This window comes from Lepisma saccharinum, chromosome 18 (genome assembly GCF_977018435.1).
Source record: "Lepisma saccharinum chromosome 18, izLepSacc3.1, whole genome shotgun sequence".
Classification (NCBI taxonomy): Eukaryota; Metazoa; Arthropoda; class Insecta; order Zygentoma; family Lepismatidae; genus Lepisma; species Lepisma saccharinum.
In genome coordinates this window covers 14,294,880-14,310,237 of record NC_139246.1, presented here as the reverse complement: position 1 = coordinate 14,310,237, position 15,358 = coordinate 14,294,880, and the positions used below count along the sequence as shown (strand labels likewise).

The window sequence follows — 15,358 nt, the reverse complement described above, 5'->3', positions numbered from 1 at the left end:
TTGGTGTCACACAATACAAAACACAAGTAAATCAAAAAGTTAAAAATAAACGAACACTGTCTAAAAAGTACCTTCTACTTTCTACGTTAATTATACGAGGTGTACACGAAAAGTACGTGCCGTTTCGTTCTAATTTTCAAGAAAAATGAAATACAATGAAATAACCTGTGTTTATTTTTCAACAAACTCTCCCTCTTTATTGATACATAGTTGCCATCGCTCAGTCCATTTTGTGTAGCATGTGGCATAGTCATATTTGGAGGTATGTTTTAGATACTGGAAAACAGCACTTCCCAGGGATGATCTATTGGCAAAATGGCGTCCACGAAGAGAATTCTTGAGGGTTGGGAACAACCAGAAGTCACTCGGGGCTAAATCTGGTGAGTATGGTGGATGTGTCAGAAGTTCAATACCGTGGTCAGCCAAGAATGAGGTCACAACATTAGCACGATGTGGCGGTGCATTGTCCATGTGGAGAATGAAATTGCCATTAGCCATTTGTGGTCGTTTCATAGTCAATTTCGGCAAAAATTCTGTAGCCCCAGGGTATCACAAATCTCCTGCATGGTGACACGCCTATCTTCCATGATAAAATGTTCAACACGGTCAATGTTAGCATCAGTTGATGCTGTTTTCGGACGTTCAGACCTCTGCTCGTCTTTCACACTCGTTCGTCCATCTTTGAACTCACGCACCCACTTCCTAACAGTGTTTTCTGCAAGAGTACTATCACCACACACTGCCTCCAGTTGGCGATGAATATCGGCTGCACAACGTCCAGCTGCGGTAAGGAATTTCACAATTACCCGTTGCTCTTCAAGTGGAAATTCCATTTCCCCAGGCAGTATCAGAAACACGTCTTACTCCTTCAGGCACTGTCACTCAACTACTGCCACCTAGCACACGAAACTGACACTGCTTGAAGACGAAGGATGGAAGTCTCCGATGCCATAGTTATTTCCCTGAAAAGAGAAGAAATGTTGACTTCAGAACAAAACGGCACGTACTTTTGGTGTGCACCACGTATACAATACTTGAATTTTTGTCCAAGAGACTGTTCACTCCAAATTGTTCAAGAAAGTTAGAGCATTTCATTTATTTTTAAATGTTGAGGTTCAGATGTACTTTCACACGGAATGCCCCATATATACTGTATGGGAGAGTGTGTCTTTGTGTGTGCTACTTCTGAATGAAAAAAAATTGCAAAGAAAACACTGGGGAACCAGATGTTCTACACATGAAACAGAAGTCCAAGCGTGGGAAATTCGTACTTTCGGGTTAGAGCTGTCAAGGTGTGACGTTTTGATTCCGGTCGTCTGTGTTTCCTACATCCTCGTTAACTCGCAATTTCTCATGTAATTACAAGATTACAAGATAATTAAGAGGGTAGCTGTTTCATGGACAGAGATGATAGGTGTAATTTCCCGACTTCCAAAGTGGGTAAAAGTACTTCATACTGATCGCAAGAATAGATTGACGTTCCTTCGTGAAAGGGCCGCGGTGTTCATGTAGTACTCAAAACCTCGGAAGCCAACAAAAGTTTGGAACGAAATGTACTAATATTTACAGAAAGTTTGAAGCGTTTCGTGGGATGCTGCAATAAAATTTTCTAAATAGAGTGCATATTTTTAGAATGTGACTAGGGGCCGGAGTGGGTCGTAATTTACATAAATTTAGAGGTATGGCATTGATATACTTAAGATGATAGATGTGACGTAATGAGCGAAATGGGTCAGCCTGTTTCAGTAATCAAGCCTGGTACTCGTACAATGAGTTTTAAGTTCACTTTACGCACAGAAAGGTTGTATATAGTTGCAAGTGCGATTCGAACCATGCCTCCATTAGGTATCGAACCCGAGACCCCTTGATGACAAGGTAACGACCATTACCATTACGCCATCGGGGAGGCTGTGACACTGAAGTGTGGGTATATTTCATTTAGTATTTTTGTTGTTTTAAGTTGCTTTTCTGCCACTTTTAACTAATCGTGACCCCATCAACAGTCTTGGTCTTAAAAATTCCCCCCACCAAAAATTTCCGGGGGGGGGGAGAGTTTTTGTTACAACAAACAAAAGATAAGCATTTACATTTAATTTCAAATAAACTGTACTAAGAATAATATCGAAAATATACACAAATTAGTGTAGTTGTTAGTGTCCAATGCTTTTCTCTCTCAAGAGATCATTAACAAATCTACATAAATACGCACAATAAAAGTAAAACAAGAATGCAAAACAATAATATCAATAATAATAATTGATTTATATTAACATAAAGCAAGAACTTAATAAAAACTTACACATAATAAAACCACTTCAACTATTTCATGGCCTCCCCGATGGCGCAGTGGTAGCGTCGTCGCCTTGTAATCAAGGTGTCCCGGGTTCGATACCCGGTGGAGGCACAAGTGGTTCGGATCCCACTTTAAACTGTAGGTCCAGTCCCGATTAGCCTTACTGTGCATAAAGTGGACTTAAAACAACAAATCAATCAATCAACTATTTCATAACTTATTAACATCTTTAACCAGTTAGTAAAGGAATTAGTTAGCTGCTTTATAATATCTGATATATATATAAAAGTAACACATTTATTTCTCTTGTGTAATTAATAATAATAATAATATATATTTAATTTAGTATTTTCTTACTTCTAATAACATTATAAATATGTATATTGTATATATTTGTGGAGGAGGGGGTTTGTTGATTAAGATCTTTTCCCCCCACCAGTCTTAATTGATTTCGCAGCCTGAAGATGAGTGATGTTTAGATGAAGGGACGCTAACAAAGGACACCTATGCCAAGGCTGGGACTCGAACCCGGAACTTACAGATCGAAAGTTGTCTGCTTAACGCGCTGGGCCACCGAGCCAGTTCGATATGTGTTGTGGCTCAGTATGAAGGTCAGTAATTCATCTAAGGGCTTGAAGCACGTGGAAGGAAGCCTCGACCCCCCTCCCCCCACTTCAATGGATTTCATCCCGAAGTCAAGTGCCGTTATCGAAGGAGCAGCTGGACTCCCAGACCAGTCGGCCGTTGCCTTTGGAGTTATGCAAGAGAAGGCGTCGCCCGTCTTGGCCTTTTTTGGATAATAACGGTGACAGGTCTGTTCTTCCTTGTTCCCTTCGTGATCGGGATTCGAAACCATAAATCTGAACCACCGAACGAGTCCCTTTTCATATCACGGTAAATCTTGCTTCGGGAAGCCGGCAATTATGGTTTCTTAATCTCCTAGAAAGTTATAAAGTCTTGTCTTGAAGTCCGTTGTAGACACGGACAACGTTGACTGGGGGGCACTGGACGGACATGTCCCCCTATAATCCGGAAAGATATATTGTTTCTGTGGATCATATTGGTGTTCTATACACCTAAGTTCTCCCCAATAACCCAAAGATTACTCTTATGATTGTACATAAATACTTGTTTAAGTCCGCACATATAGGCTAATCGGGACTGGGCCTACAGTTTAAACTGGGACCGGAACCAAAATGTGCTTCCACCGGGTATCGAACGCGGAACCCCTTGATTGCAAGACGATGACGTTACCATTACGCTAACGACGAGGTTCCTATGTTTCAATACTGTTGGCATATCTCTTACCTCTTAAGACACCTCTTTCTAGCAGTCGTGAGTTCAGAAAGGACTATTATACATGATCAAAACTATAGATATATGGTATGATGGCTGCGGTGGTCCAGTCAGTAAAAAAAGGCGGGGCTGAATTCAAACCGGGTTCGATTCCCGGGGTATGAGATTTCAGATGGAAACTTTCCCCACAATGTCCCTGCAGGGAGCCGCTCTGGAGCTCACTCAGCCTCTAATATAAGGGTGATCTTGGGATAAAGGTGGCCGGAGTGTGGTGCTGATAACACCACCTCCACGATTGCCGAGATACATTCTTACCTCCACATGTCTTTACAGCATGTTTTGATGGGCAGGGGTTAGCTTCACATATACCGTTTACCACGAGAGCGAATCTCCAACCGAACTACATGGCCTCAATTAATGGAGCAAGATACCCACAAAAGACAGAATAATGTTTTTTTGCTAACAATGAAAACACTATGTTTAAAGTAATAATTATTATTATATTATAATTATATTAAAAAATATATTTTTCTCTTATTTTACAAGCTATTCTGCTTTGTTTAGCTTAATTGCAATGATGAGGATGAATGATGAAAAATGAAAATTGATGAAGGGAACCCTCAATTGAACAGCCTTGTCTACGTCCCGGAGGCAATGAATCGGCCCTTGAATTGTCGCTTCGAAACATCTTCTTAGAATCTAACACAAAATGGCCATAGGTTAGGTTTTTGTGAAACAATTTGGGGTTGATGCAAGGTGATGTGGCTTGGTTTTCCGCGGTGTAACACTTGTCAGCATCTCTCATCGAGGCAGCTACCAAAAACCATTCCGCACGTTAGAAACTGGTTTTCGGCAAAGCAGCATGTGGTTACGATGACATCGCAACTTCTGCACCGTGTCGACTCTGCAAGATGCCGGTCCAGGTAACCAGCTACGCTCCTTACATGAACAATGACTTCCTCCATTGAATACGGAGCATTATGACTTTTTGTCACACCCAGATCAAGTCGATCAACACCAACGGGTGTGTGTGCGTACGTGAAAGCACTTCTGACAGTGTTGTCACAATCTGAGGGCACAATTTCCCTATACACGGGACAAAATTTCCCTTTTTGGCTCAATTCTTACCTTCTGAAGAAATCACACAGCAACAACAACGAACAACAACAAAAATAAATCATACAATAACAATAATGATATATAGTAGTAGTAATGGTAGTAGAATTTTTGTTGGACCATGTTCGAATGAATATATGAAAGTGGGAAATTTCCCTTCATGTGGCAACACTGCCTGGGAATACCGTTTGAGGAAAATGACTTAATGCGTTTCTAATTAGCCGCTGTTTTAATTGCGGCATATTCCAACAGGTGGAGTAGACAAATGGGCTCATAGTCGTGAGAAAACTCGGTAATTTGAAACTCACGCTTTTGCTCCAAGGTATCAACTTTCACTTGTTCAATTGCTGTTCTCTCTGGCTGCCTTTTTGGTCTGGTTTTGGATTGTTGTGGACTGAAGTAATCAATTGACTTGAGAAAATTGCTGGGTGGAAAAGACTAAGTTGCTACAGAACTCTGCAACAAGCTGAAGTAAAAAGTAAACGCCTTAATGCACAACCACACATCACTCATTTGAAATAATGCATTACTTCCTTTATGGCGGATTAACTACCTTAGTGGCGTGCCCAAGGGTGGGAAGGGGTTGGTGGATGTCATAACCCCCCCTCTTTGGTCAAATATTCCTTAAGAAATGAACATCGAAATGAACATCAAAGGCAGGAAAAGATAGAAAAATGAGGATTGACCACTAAAGAATGTATACGTACTCCATCCTAAGCACGCCATTGCTGGTAGGTGGGAGTGTTCTGTTTGAGAAAGGGTTTGGGAAAGAATGTTTTATGTACACTTTCATGCTGAGATGGGTGAATTTGAGACAACCTAAAGTTTGAATTGGAATACAGACAGCTATTCTGTGCACCAATCGAGAATCGAACCTGAGACCCGGTGATTATAGCAGCGAGCATTAGCCACTACACTAGCTGTATTGTTTAACCAGTCATTGAGGCGGACTCAATGGGGAAGTGGTACCGTCTTCGCCGTGTAGTCAAGGCGTCCCGGGTTCGATAACAGGTAGAGTCACATTGCACAATGGTTCGGATCCTACATTAAACTGTAGGTCCACTCTAGATTAACTTTTCTGTGTAATGAAGTGGGCTTAAAACGAAACTTAAAGAAACGAACGAACAAGTGTCTGAGATTGAGGGTTACGACACCAGAAGTTCTAGATTCGATTCTTGGGTAAAGCATGTCATTGTGTTTGTCTTCCAATTTATTTCATCATTCACCGCGTCGAAACGGTCACCGCAGAGGTGGTGAAAAGTAACTACAGATCCAGAAAAAATAGCAACTTACGTGCACATTAGTGTCGAGGGGTGGGGTTGCATCACACAGTCAGCCCCCTGGAAATTGACATTGTTCATTTAATTTCAGTTAACTAATATATCAACAGAATAAATATAAAGCTCGAAAACTACCTAGATAGAGTGAGAAATGATAAACCTGATTTTCATTAAATGAGCTGGTTTAAACTTAGAACACACTGTGGAAAAGACTATGTATATACGTAATGATTTGAAATATGAGGAAAGAAAGATCAAGTACCCATCCTGATGGCACCAATATATGCCACCGTGATATAGTCACAGTAACCCCTTCCCTTTCCTGTACAGCAAAATATACTACAGGAGATATTTTCAGAATCTTTCCCTAAAGAGTACACGCAGAAGAAATGAACAGCATCTCACACAGGAGATAAAAGGAGACAGGAATAGAGGGAAAGAAATAGAGAGGAATAATTGAAAACAGGTAGAAAGAATGGAAGAAAGAAAGTGAACAAGAGATGGTGAAAGAGAGAAGCAAAGAAAGATAGGAGAGGATGAAAAAAGAACGAGGAAGTAACAAAGAAAGAAGGATAGAAATAAAGAAAGAGACAATAACTGAGGGAGACAGTGGGAGAAAAACAGAGGAAAGAATAGAATCAAAAAGAAACCGGGAAGGAAAAAAGATCAAAGTGAAGAAAGAGAGAGAAAGAGAGGGAGGGAGAGACAGCAAAGAGAAAAACAGGGAGAGGCAGAAAGAGAAGGAAGGAAGAAAAGTGGAAAAGAGGATGGAGAAAGAAAGCGAGGAAGGAAGAAAGGTAAAATTAAAGAAAGAGAGATAGGAGAGACAGCAAAGAGAAAACAGGGAGAGACAGAAAGGAAAGGAAGGAAGGAAAGTGAGAAAAGAGGATGGAGAAAGAAAGCGAGGAAAGAAGAAAGATAAAAGTACAGAAAGAGAGATAGGAGAGACAGCAAAGAGAAAACAGGGAGAGATAGAAAGAGAAGGAAGGAAGGAAAGTGGGAAAAGAGAATGGAGGAAGAAAACGAGGAAGGAAGAAATATAAAAGTAAAGAAAGAGAGGGAGGAGAGACAGCAAAGAGAAAATCAGGGAGAGGCAGAAAGAGAAGGAATGAAAGAAAGTGGGAAAAGAGGATGGAGAAAGAAAACGAGGAAGGAAGAACGATAAAAGTAAAGAAAGAGAGGGAGGAGAGACAGCAAAGAGAAAACAGGGAGAGACAGAAAGAGAAGGAAGGAAGGAAAGTGGGAAAAGAGGATGGAGAAAGAAAACTAAGAAGAAAGATAAATAATGTTAGAGACGAGAGATAGACAGAGAGAAACAAAGACAGAAAAAGGGAGGTGCGGGAAAAAAAGGGGAAGAAAGAAAGAAGAAAATAAAAAGAAGGGAAGGGAATGAAACAACAGCCATGAACACCGAGGTAGAACCAGCTAAAAAAAATCGTTTATTCTTGAGACCATTGCATATGTCCACTAAGATATTTGGTACATTGCAATCCAGAAAGTGGTGCTAATCTCTTCATTCATTAATGCGGTGAATGAACTGTTGAGTAATAATGCACTGTATTCATTGCTTGTACAGTGTGATCGATGAGTATTACCGTGCAAATTGTCCATCACCATATTCGTGCACTTTATTTGACCCAATAAGAGCCTCAAGAATTAAAAGAAAACTCAAAACAAGTTGTTGACAACTTCTGCACCAGCACACATAAAAATCCATCATTTAAAGACGCACAGGATGTAAGATAGAAATTAATGAAAATAGTCATGGACAATTTGCACGGTAATACTCATGGATCACATTGTTGAAACCTTTGCACTCATCGGAAACCTCATATTATATTTTTCTAAATGTTCTGCTTTTATCAATATGTCCATTAGCGAAGCAATGTTTCTGAGAAATTCTCAAACTCATTTGTACCGTTTCTAGCAATATGTCTATGCCATTCACCTTGCATACTGCAATTTGTCCCGCAGTGGCAGCTACTTTATTTTTTTACCTTTAAGGAGAATTGAGTTAAGTAAAAGTGGGTTAGCGTGCAAAAAAGTTCCTTAATGGCACGCGTCGAGGTACCATGTTCATATTCTGTATGATTAAAAGCCATAATTCGCTCACCCTTTTCCAAATAGTTTGATTGCAGCTGGCATGGAAAAAATTGTGCAATCAGTAACACAGATGAAGGTAAATGAAGGGAATGAAACTCGATTGAAAAAGTGAGGTGGAGTTCTGATTGGTTCGGTATTTATTGCACCCAGAGCACCGGTTTTCGCTGTGCAAAATCTACGCTCGTTTTCTTGTTATTATATCAGCGCTATAATATGCATTTATTATACTTGTTGTGTAACTGAAAAGCTTTCTATTATAAACGCTTTAATTTACACAGGTGTAACCAAATTATGGTGAAGGGGCGCATGCACATATGCATAGGAATGACACCCACACGCACACACCCGTAGAAATCGATACGAGAACGAGATCTAATCTCCGAGACTTGTCGATACGAGAAGGAGACTTATTCCGACAGGGCCGTACAAAAGGGTGGGCTAGAGGAGGCTTAAGCCTATGGCGCCATGTACAGTGGGATCCATAAGTATTACCGTGAAAATTGGCCATCACCATGTTCGTGCACTTTATTTCACCCAGTAAGAGCTTTAAGAATTAAAAGAAAATTCAAAACAAGCTGTTGAGAACTTCTGCACAATCATGCATAAAAATCCATCGCTTAAAAACGCATCGCATGTAAGAGAAAAATTAATGAAAATAGACATGGACAATTTGGACGGTAATACTCAAGGATCCCACTGTACAGCCACGGTCATTCTGGTTTGTAATGGTTAAATTGAAAGTTAATGGGTTTGTTACAACCCAGAAGTGTCCGTGACTGCACCAAAGGCGCTATACAATTTTCCTTTATAAAACGACTAAGCAGAAATTTCCTCTTGGCAGAGGCAAGCGGAGAGCTGCACACCGTATTGTTTATTTCTTGTTAATTTTATTTATTGTTCTAGACTTTGCATGTTTTCTTGTAGTTTTACATTCTGGCAACACTGCTGGAATATTCTGTTTCCAAAAGTAATAAAAATAGCACGTTTTTAAAGATGTTCTTCAGACACTAAGACAGAATCGCCTTGTAATCAAGGTGTCCCGGGTTCGATACCCGGTGGAGGCACTTTAAACTGTAGGTCCAGTTCCAATTATCTTTTCTGTGCATAAAATGGACTCAACTAAGACAGAACTGAAATATTTTTAAATAGGGTATTTTTTTAAAAAACAAAAATCAGTAGTGCAAAGTACGAATTTCTATATTATTTTTTTAGGAGTTTTTCTTTGTTACCATATTTCAAAATGTGTAGGATTTAAGTATCACAAAGCTTGGCCTAAGAAGATAATATCGAAGGACGCACTGGAAATGTCGGTGCTTGGAAGTGCGGAGGGAGGTGCCAAACCACACTCCTGTCTAGGGCGCCAAAATATCTAGCTACGGGGCTGCTTTTCTCAGACGACCTTCAGCTTCTGCTGAATAGGGCCTCAAATTCAACAATACGAACCAACTAATTATTGGAAAAAAGCTCAAATTAAGACCACCATTGCTTCATGATTAAAAATAACCTTAGGAGAATATACGAGTAGTGTAATTATTGCCGTGGTTGGGAAAGAAAATGTACGGGGGAGAGGTGGACGGCTTTTCCCTTCCCAACATTGCTGACAATATAGAGTGAGGGATATTAGACGAAATGATAACCGTTTATGAATATAAACGTAACATGTCACTATTGTAAGAATAAATATGAATTTACGCATTTCAAATGTTATATATTAATGTATATTTCGCTATTGCATTATCTAGTGAGTGCAGAACAATACTCTTTTCACACACAAGGAATAAATACAAGGATCAAAGATATATAATTTGTACTTACTGATTTCTCTTCCTTGTTTGTTCTCTAACCTTCTGGTCTGACGTCAATCCTGAAAGAAAAAAAATTGAGTGTTGACAAAAGTGTGTTTGGCTTTCAGATATACGAGGGTCAGTCAATAATTATCTACACTAATTTTCTTTGGGGTGGCCGTCTGTGCGCGCATGCCAAGAGAGTGCATTTGTAGGTGTTTCAGGATATATTTGCCATTCATTATTCTTATTCCATTCTTAATATTTCAGGGTTTGCATAGCCGCATTTTCGTATCGACATCAGCAGCTAGCAGTGATCAGTTTTTTGTGGTCTGAATGTGTACCAGGGGCTACAAGCGTGTTTGATAATATGTAGAAAATGCTATACCATGGCGAAGTGTGTCCAAAAGGCTTGAGAAATTTAAGAACGGTAGGACAAGTGTTAAGCACGAATGAAAAGGTAGGATGCCAATTGACATCCACTAACAAGGGGGTCTCCCCGATGACGTATGATACGTGCCGGTGAGACACGTAGTGGTTCGGAACACATTTTAAACTGTAGCTCCAGTCCCGATTAGCCTTTACGTACATAAAGTAGACTTATAAACGAACAGAAACAAATTATGAACCACAACATTGAACAAGTCCGTGCCATGATTTTCACAATCTGAAGAGTTACTATCGATAAAGTGGAAATCTGATCTGTACATTAGTCCCCATATTGATGCAAGCTTTTGGTAGATTTCTCTCCCCCCTGCCCCCATCCACCAGTAAACATTGAGACAAGAAAAACGATTCAATTGTCGCTGTTATTTGGTGCAGACGGAGAGTGTACACTCTATTGACAAATGGCAACTCTATTGAAATGCGTGCAAGGAAACAGTAGGGCCAACTCAAAGAAAATCACAGCAAAAGTGATAATAATTATTGACTGGTTCTATATGACATGTCCGATATTATCGTGATTGGTATTACCTTTGACGTAAAATGACTGTCAATATTTTAAAGGATAATTTATTCTATTTGTTTCTTTCAGAGCAAACTTCCCGTGTGTAGACATTCTACGAGAGAGAGGACTTTAAGATGCTGTGCAACTGTCCTGTGACCACGAGTGGCCCGTCGCTGGCGGCGGTGTGCGGAGGGACCAACTTCATGGTGTTCATGGGACTCCTGGAAATCTTCCTGAAGTCGCAGTGCGACATCGAGGACCCCTGCGGACGTCCTAGAGACTCAAGGAACGTCCTGAAGGAGTACGACTTCGTGGTCGTCGGTGGGGGGACGGCAGGTTCCGTGGTCGCCAGCAGACTGAGTGAGATTCCCGAGTGGAGTGTTTTGTTGGTGGAAGCAGGAGGGGACGAACCCACAGGGACGCAGGTTCCGTCGATGTTCCTCAACTTCTTCGGGAGCGACATCGACTGGAACTACTTGACTGAACCCGAGGAGAATGCTTGTCTCGGGAAAGACGAGCAGAAGTGCGGGTGGCCTCGGGGTAAGGTCCTCGGAGGGACGAGTGTCTTCAACGGGATGATGTACATTAGAGGTAGCCGGAAGGATTTCGATGACTGGGCCGCCCAAGGGAACGTCGGTTGGAGCTACAACGATGTCTTCCAGTACTTCCTGAAGTCCGAGGACAACAGGAACCCTGAGATCATAGATCCTCCCTACCACTCCTCCGGTGGACCCTTGACCATAGAGCAATTCCCATATCGCCCTCCACTTTCAGACGCCATACTCGAAGCTGGTAAGGAACTTGGCTACGAGATCAGGGACCTGAACGGGGAAAGACGAACGGGTTTTGCAAACGCCCAGACGACAAGTCGCAACGGAACAAGGGTGAGCGCCGCAAGAGCTTTTCTGAGACCAGTCCGTGACAGGCCCAACCTCCACATCCAACTGTACGCCCACGCGACTAGAGTCCTCATAGACCCGGTCACGAAAAGAGCCTACGGTGTCGAATACGTTAAGGAAGGTCACAAGCATGTCGTGTATGCAACCAAAGAGGTCGTAGTGTCAGGAGGTGCCGTGAACTCCCCTCAGATCCTGCTCCTCTCGGGGATCGGACCTAGGGAAGAGCTGGAACCCTTTAACATACCCGTGGTGCAGGAGCTGAAGGTCGGACACAATCTTCACAACCACGTCTCCTACACCCTTACCTTCACCATCAGGGAACCCGAAACGAGGTCCCTCAACTGGGCCACGGCCGTAGAGTACCTCCTGTTCAGAGACGGTCTCATGGCCAGCACTGGCATCTCCCAGACGACGGCAATCGTCAACTCCAAGTTTGCCAATCCTGTAGAGGACAATCCGGACTTGCAGGTCTATTTCGGAGGCTACCTTGCTGATTGCTCCAGAACAGGTGCCGTTGGGGAATTGCCCGATCCGAGCGTCAACTCCTCCAGACACATCTACATCTTCCCCACCGTCCTCAGGCCAAAGAGCCGAGGGGTACTCAAGCTGAGATCTGCGGATCCTTTCGACCCCCCAAAGATATATCCCAACTACCTTTCGGACCAGAGGGACATGGAGACCTTAATAGAAGGGATCAAGTTCGCGAACCAGCTCTCCCAGACGCGCGCCCTGCAAAAGTACGGGTTCGAGCTGGACACCACCCCTGCCAAGGGATGCGAGAATGTACCCTTCGGCTCAGACTCGTACTGGGAGTGCGCCATAAGGCACGACACCGCTCCAGAAAACCACCAAGCGGGCAGCGTCAAGATGGGTCCTCAGAGTGACCCTACCGCCGTGGTGGACCCGGAACTCAGGGTGTACGGGGTTCACGGATTGAGGGTGATTGACGCCTCTATCATGCCGCAAGTAACCAGTGGCAACACTGGAGCTCCCACCATGATGATAGCAGAAAAGGGTTCTGATATGATCAAGAAGTTCTGGCTCACTCAAAACGTACATCCAGTAGAATTCCTAAGGCCTAGAGTCAACTACATCCCATTATACCCACCGTTCCTCAATTTCTACAAGAAGTGAACCACAGCCAATCACATTTCAGTTCCTGTCTATCACAGAAGCAGAACCTACCTTACGAACAAACCTGGAGTTTCTATTCAATGTTTAATGAAACTTCTACATCATTTGCCTTCCTCAGAAAGATGCTTGAAAGTTGCACACATATCAACTATGACTACATTGTGTCAATGTAGTACTTACAAGTAGCTAATGCAATAAATATGTTAACTGCTTCTGAAAATTAGTTACCAGAACCAAATAAAATGTCATTTTATCTTCAGAATATACGAGACGTATCTCCCTGATTTATCATCAGTGCCATCATCTTCATCCAATTTCTCATGTTTAGTTTCTATACGTGAGGACATTATCTCATGACAAACTCTAATGATTCATCGTATCTTGACTCAACAACAATCAATATTTGAAATTTGGAATTGAGAAAGATCGTGTAAAAGTAAAGAGTTAAAACTTGTACTTATGACAGGTTGCAAATTAATTTCTGGCTATTTCCTAAAAGTCTATGGCAATAACATATATCTGAATAAAATTCAATTTTGTTATGTCAGTAAGTATTTATTATTCAAAGTTGTTTCTGTGAATAAATACATAAACTTCTACTTAGTAAATATTGTTACACTTCAGTATGTGATAACTAGGCAGAAGTGCCTTAATCAACTGAGTTACTTTTTACCAACAAACAAATGAAAATAGAGTAGTATTATTTAGGTATAAAACATGAGTGTAATATATTGTTAAATCATTCTTTCAGAAATGTATGCAAAGGTTTCAAGAAATCCTAAAAAAATTGTGTTTCAAATACTTTTATTATTTATTAAATATGAAGATATTACATAGCTTGACTTATAATTAAATATAAACTTCTGAAGATATTATTCAAAATGTGAAGAAAAAAGTTTTGAGTTGAACATTATATTAAACAATTTATTCGTTGCATAACTTAAATGTGTATGTATATCAACAGAAAGATAACCAAACATAGAAACCTTTTGTGCATTTTCGTTCCTATTTCTCTATTTTGTATGCTGCTATTATTATAATGTAAATTTTCAAGTTGTTACAATGTAATAAATAAAGTATTTTCGATAAACGTTACACTATTATTTTACACTAATACCTTATACCTGTCATGCTTTTGTTGTTGAACGAATTAGATCAGAATATTAGGGAATAATATCAGGGAGTTTGACATTAGCAAATCCACTACACGAAAATGATAATGATTATGTAGTTGGTTGTAGCAAACGACAGTGCTGCAAGTGACATGGGAACGGGGCCTGTACAGGGGTACATTGTACTACCTCTGGAAACATTGTGGAGGGGCTGCAATACCCCCTGCTTCTTTGTTCCGAATTGTACATGGTGATTCTTTCGCTACAAGACCCTGGAAAATGCAAATATCTCAAAGGCTATCCACTTTATTTAGAATCCATAGCTTGATTTATGATAAACATGTGCATGTTATGGAAGGCGCTGAAAAGGTCCGCTGTTCAGGTTGAGTCGAAGTTGAAGCTGCATATTTGCAATGAACACATGCTCTGCTCCTGTGTAACCCATTCTTCTGCATTAACAACCTCACACACTAAGCAAAATTGAAAAGAGTATAGTAGTAACTGTGCACCAGTGATGTGCCGTAGACTATAAGTTTACGTCTACATGCGTTGTCTACACGTAATCTACGCGTAGATTACATTGGGTTGTAGTTTACATAGGCTACGTAGACCATCTAAAGTGCATTAATATTAATTTTCAAGGGTTTCATGAAATGAAAGTGACATTTTCAACTATATTGGTTCCTAATGAAATGAAAAGAACCATATTTACAAAAAAAATTCTCTTCTTTCTATTATCAACTATAGAAGAATATAAATAGTATGCAAGAAACAACAACAGATGGCAGTCGTGAGGCAAGAGTGGTCTTTTCCCCATAAAGCGCTAGAATATTTCCTATATTAGGTTTCTTCTCAGGTGAGAAATTTTTCGAATTTGAAAGAAAGAGTATGAAAAGTTCTCCACACACATCAGCAACTGATACGAAGTATAATTTTCTTTTAATTATACGGCGCTCTTTGCTAAGTTATCACCTTTCGCCATGTTGTTTACATAGATTACGTAATCTACGTGTATAAAATAGTCTACGTGTAGAATGTAGACTATCGTTGTTTACGCGTAGACGCACATCACTGCTGTGCACTCTAGAATGTACTCCACAGAAGCCAACGATACCGTGGCAAGCGCCATCTACAGCCGAAAGAAGAGGGTAAATGTCAACAACGTTGCAGGTCATTATTACGGCGCTACATCGCGCTACTCACTGTTACAGCCACACATTGTCACTCACCTTCAGTTTACTTTATTTACATCTTTCTCAAAGTATAAAGCTGGGTTGTTAAAGGTCCTGAAACCTATAAATTCTAATGGATTCTATTGGGTTCATCAGCAGGACCGGAATATTTTTTTCTCGCACAATTTAAATTCGGTCCAAGTTACGTATTGTTTCATTG

At 40.8% G+C, this 15,358-nt stretch overlaps 1 protein-coding gene across 2 annotated transcripts in view; it reads left to right on the top strand.

Moving 5' to 3' along the window:
* Gld (Glucose dehydrogenase) overlaps positions 1-13,907 on the top strand; it is a 133,982-nt gene extending 120,075 nt beyond the window's left edge. For both annotated transcript variants that reach the window (XM_083140171.1, XM_083140170.1), the window contains exon 2: positions 10,909-13,907. In XM_083140171.1, the coding sequence (XP_082996297.1) occupies positions 10,956-12,854 (1,899 nt within the window). In that variant the 5' untranslated portion in view covers positions 10,909-10,955 and the 3' untranslated portion in view covers positions 12,855-13,907. The remainder of the gene's footprint in view (positions 1-10,908) is intronic.
* Positions 13,908-15,358: the final 1,451 nt, after the last annotated feature.